The 4,695-nt window shown below is 39.9% G+C and overlaps 1 protein-coding gene and 1 pseudogene across 1 annotated transcript; one reads left to right on the forward strand and one right to left on the reverse strand.

Moving 5' to 3' along the window:
• LOC105176887 (probable sugar phosphate/phosphate translocator At3g14410) lies at positions 1-3,029 on the forward strand (the record flags this gene model as incomplete). Its single annotated transcript, XM_011099829.2, is given in 7 exon segments — positions 1-525; positions 938-1,045; positions 1,126-1,160; positions 1,530-1,642; positions 1,757-2,018; positions 2,131-2,399; positions 2,789-3,029. Coding segments are annotated over 7 exon segments (1,008 nt in total). The 3' UTR covers positions 2,908-3,029.
• Positions 3,235-4,695, reverse strand: part of LOC110013121 — a 1,963-nt pseudogene continuing 502 nt past the window's right edge.

The raw sequence follows: 4,695 nt of genomic DNA on the forward strand, positions 1-4,695 counted from the left end.
CGGAGAACGTTCTATGGGAGATGAATGGCCGGGAGATTCTTTGATGGGATTCTTTACGAGATTTTAAGGGATAATGACTTGGTTTTCTTGAAAAGAATTAAGATTAAACGAATTAATTAATTAGGGTTTAGTTATATGCTTATAGAAGGTGTTTTAGGAAGAAGCGGATCAGAGTTGGGTGACTACAAATGAATTTTTCGCAACGCAGTTTCTTCAGCTGCTCGTCGTGAGTCGGGCCCGCTCCAGCAAACTGGATTTACATGCTATCTTTGTTGGGTTTTTCAAATACCCCGTTCAAGTGAAGCGTAGTTAAAGACAGCCCCCGGTATTCCAGGAGTAGAACCCTAGCCTTCCGAATTTTTCTTCACCTTCTGCCTGTTTGACTATATTGGGCAGCTGGGTTTCCTTCTTTGAGTTGCAGCAATGGCGGATCCCAATAGGAAGTGGCTGAGACAGGAGTTCGCAACATACGCCTACATTCTCCTCTATATCGCCCTCTCCAGCGGCCAGATCTTCTTCAACAAGGTTCCATCATCGTTGTCCATTTCTTGTCCATCTTTCATGTGTATGTATGCGTACGATAGTGGATTTTATTCAGCTTCACTGATCCGTTTAAAGCTTTAAAATGCGGTGTTATCGGCTTAACGTGAGGCAAATGAGGGAAAAGTGAATAATATTTAGTTTTGCCAAAAAAAAATTCGTCTTTGCTCTAATTAGCTCGATTATAAGGATACTTCACCTTGGTTTTTCCGTAATCAAGTAGTCAGTGATTCTTGTTTGTTTGGATATGTAACTAGTCAGTACTTGCCTATGCTTAATGTTTGTGGGATGGTACTATGTAGTAGTCAGTGTTTTCTTAGTACCAATTCTTTCCTACTTATGCTGCTCATTTGATAAAATGAGTGTTCATGCTATCTGCCAATTTCATTGAATGCAGTGGGTTTTATCGTCGAAGGAAATTAACTTCCCATATCCTCTTGGACTGACACTGCTTCACATGGTCTTCTCTTCTGTTTTATGTTTTATGCTTACCAAAGTTCTCAAGGTAATGGTTCCGAGTTGAAGTTTCATGATTTGGATAGTTTGTATTTTATTAATATTGTATTGGACTGTACCCTTTTCCAGATCATGAAAGTTGAGGAAGGAATGACACCGGATATGTGAGTATACTTACGTTTGATGCGTGTGCTAAATTTGTTTTCCTGGGATGATTTAATCTGCCAAGAGGTTACATCTATTATCTAGTGTGCATAGACTTTTTGCATGGTTTTTGTGGATCCTAAAAAATAAAAAGAAAGAAAACCAAAAGACAATACGGAAAATGTTTCAGCATCAGCTGGTTCATAACTTAATACCACTGTACGCCAAAGAAAAAGAAACAAAGAGGAGGTTGTGATGGCATTTGTAGTTTTCATCAAAATCATGCCCAGATGTTTGATATAAATTTGACCTGACAGTTTTTGTTTTAATATGATATTATGATACTTGCAATATTAATATAATTGAAAAGATGAGCTCTGGATGTACAGATACATGTCTTCTGTTGTCCCAATTGGTGCAATGTTTGCTATGACTCTATGGCTAGGGAACACCGCTTACCTCTACATATCTGTTGCCTTTGCTCAAATGTTGAAAGCAATCAGTACGTATGAACATTGTTTTTAGTGGTGTAATAGCACTTATTATCAGTACGTAACTTAGTTTTATCCGACATAGTACTAGCATTACTGATGTTCACTCTCGGTGACATCTGCAGTGCCAGTTGCTGTTTTCATTCTTGGTGTATTAGCTGGACTTGAAGTGATGAGTTGCAGGATGCTTCTAATAATGTCGGTTATCAGTTTTGGGGTACTGGTAGCATCCTATGGGGAAATAAGTATAAGCTGGATAGGTGTCGTTTACCAAATGGGAGGTGTAGTTGGAGAAGCTTTGCGGCTAATATTTATGGAGATTTTTGTGAAACGGAAGGGACTCAAACTAAATCCTATCTCTGTTATGTATTACGTTAGCCCCTGCAGGCAAGCCTTCTATCTTCTAAAATATTAGCTTATGTCCTGAGCTTATATCCTGTGATTCTCGAATAAAATTTGGTATCTTTAAGTTTGGAATAAAATTTGGTTCATTATGCAGTGCTCTTTGCCTCTTAATCCCATGGATCTTCCTGGAGAGGCCGAAGATGGATGCACAGGGGACATGGAGCTTCAAACCTCTCATTCTGATGCTTAATTCTCTTTGTACGTTTGCCCTCAATCTCTCAGTTTTTCTTGTCATTTCACATACAAGTGCTTTGACGATTCGTGTGGCCGGTGTTGTCAAGGATTGGGTTGTAGTCCTACTATCAGCACTCCTTTTCGCAGATACAAAACTGACACTTATCAATCTCCTTGGTTATGCCATCGGTAAGTATTATTTTGCCTGTAAACTTAAATCAATGTGGCTGAAAAATGGTTACTTGCATTTTACTTTACCTTTGTGACAACACTAACAGGTGGGAAACAACTCTAAGTTAAAAAGGAAAAGGGGGCAATGCAGCCCGTGAAAACTTTTGAAAAGCTCACTTCCCTCTGCATTAGAGGATCGTGTTTCCCTTTCTGTTAAAAGTTCAGGGGTCGCTCTGCCCTTTTGCTTTTTGCCTGTTAATGTTTTCACATGGGAGTTTGTTGCATTTAACTCAGCTGAAATGTGGTGTAAAGTTTTGTTTTCTTCTTCTAAACATAGGTTTAACTTATTCTGTCAAATCAGAATACTACAGAAGAAGTTAACGAAAAGCGCTTGCATGTAATTGCAGCAATTGCAGGGGTAGCTGCGTACAATAACCACAAGTTGAAGAAGGAAGCTTCTCGTGTTAGCTCGGACGAACCTGCTCAGTCAATTCCACTTGTTTCAACTTCAACCTCAAATCAGTGAAACAAAGGAAACATATATACTCTCTCGATAACTCAGGTTTGTGAATATAATGTGTCTTTGTAATCAATTCTTGATCCGTCAGATGGTTTCAAATTGGTTTTAGTGGCAGTCGTTAAGTGTTCCTTGCTGTTCTTCTTTGAAACTCAAGCCAGACCTCCTTCCAAAATGCAATATTTACACACGTTGATCTCCTGCTCTTAGCATTTTGGACAGAAAATGCTGACTTCGGTAAAAATAAAAAATAGGAACGATTACATTTACCACCCCTGCCTTTTCAAAAAAATTATAGAAATTAACCTGGACAGCTTTTAAAGTTTGACCTAGTCAACAGGGGTATTTTGAGGTTTTAAAGGCTATCAGAGGTGATTCTGTAAGTTTTGAAAAAATAGGAGTGATTTGTGTAAAAGAGTAATAGGTGAGAGGTGCAAAAGTAATTATCCCTTCATTTATTGGCATTGGATGTATAATGTAAATGGTGTCACTGATGCAGCAGTCCAAACCCCACAAAAAATATTTCCAACATCACAACTACTTTCCTATGTCTTAACTGCTGGAATAATTTGAATTGAATTGGATTTTAATTTCAATTTTATTGCATTTTTTATTTTATTTATTATACGCACGTTGTGCATGCAAAGATTATGGCATGTACATAGATATCCAGATTGCACAGTTGACATATACTGCCAAGAATAACACAAAATAACAGGTCAACAACACCAAACACCACTGTTTTGAGAACTGAAAAATTTTACATTTCGAACCATGTATGACTGCATTTCTATTACCAGAGCAATAACGAAATACCAACACACACAATAACAACGATCCTCAGTTTATGTCTTGTTTCTTCGGAGGACTAGACTAGAATAGATGCTCAATTCATCTACAAAAGCATTCAAACTATTGTAAGATGATCCCCCTTCTTCAACACCCTTTCTTGCCATTTCCTTATAGTACTCAGCACGGTTTCTCATTCCGAATGCTTCTTTCCCCCGCCATAGCCCGATCCACCGCCTTAGTCATGGCATCACTTGGCACGCCTTCGTTTGCCAGTCTAATTCTTAAAACCTCCGTCACCAACTTCTCGTTGTAAAACTGCTCTGCAGAAAGGGGCCATGTGACTGTTGGCACGCCAGCACATATTCCTTCTTTGCTGGATGATCAAGAACCATCACCTGGGAGCCCATCCCCTTATGATCGGCCTCTACCCTTAATTCTATTCTCGTATTCTCAAGGCATCCAATCCTTTGTTTTCTGCTTGGTTCTTCCCTTTCCTTGAGACCCAAATGAAATCTAGGCCCGAGGTCTCAAGCCCAACTGCCATTTCATGCAACTGCGTGGCTGTAAAGCTCATAACGCTCCCAAAACACACGTAAACAACCGAATACGTATCCAGCCAGGCCAAGCATTCCTGTTCGTTGACGGATGATCCGTTCCCTCCAATGGCTTTCTCTTTTGCTCTGGCGTCGTTGCACAACAATAGGGGCCTATACGCCATGTCCTTCTCCTCAAAACCTCCTTGTGGTGATCAGCATACGCGGATTCAGCTCGTAGAAGCCGTTGAAAACAACTCCATAGCTTCTCCCCTCTCACTCCCTCCTTTGCTCCCGCAACTTGGCAAACTCATTATTGTCCTCCAGTAAAAACTGAGGCACTTGTGCTTTCGTAAATGTAAACTCGTCGGAAAGATTCGGTAGGACAAAGGGCTCAGAATCAATGAAACGTTCTTGTAGGTTAGGTAGAGATACATTTGCTCCAAACCACATTGCGGGAAGCAGTTCGTCC

The sequence above is a fragment of the Sesamum indicum genome, linkage group LG14 (assembly GCF_000512975.1).
Source record: "Sesamum indicum cultivar Zhongzhi No. 13 linkage group LG14, S_indicum_v1.0, whole genome shotgun sequence".
In the NCBI taxonomy this organism is placed as follows: Eukaryota; Viridiplantae; Streptophyta; class Magnoliopsida; order Lamiales; family Pedaliaceae; genus Sesamum; species Sesamum indicum.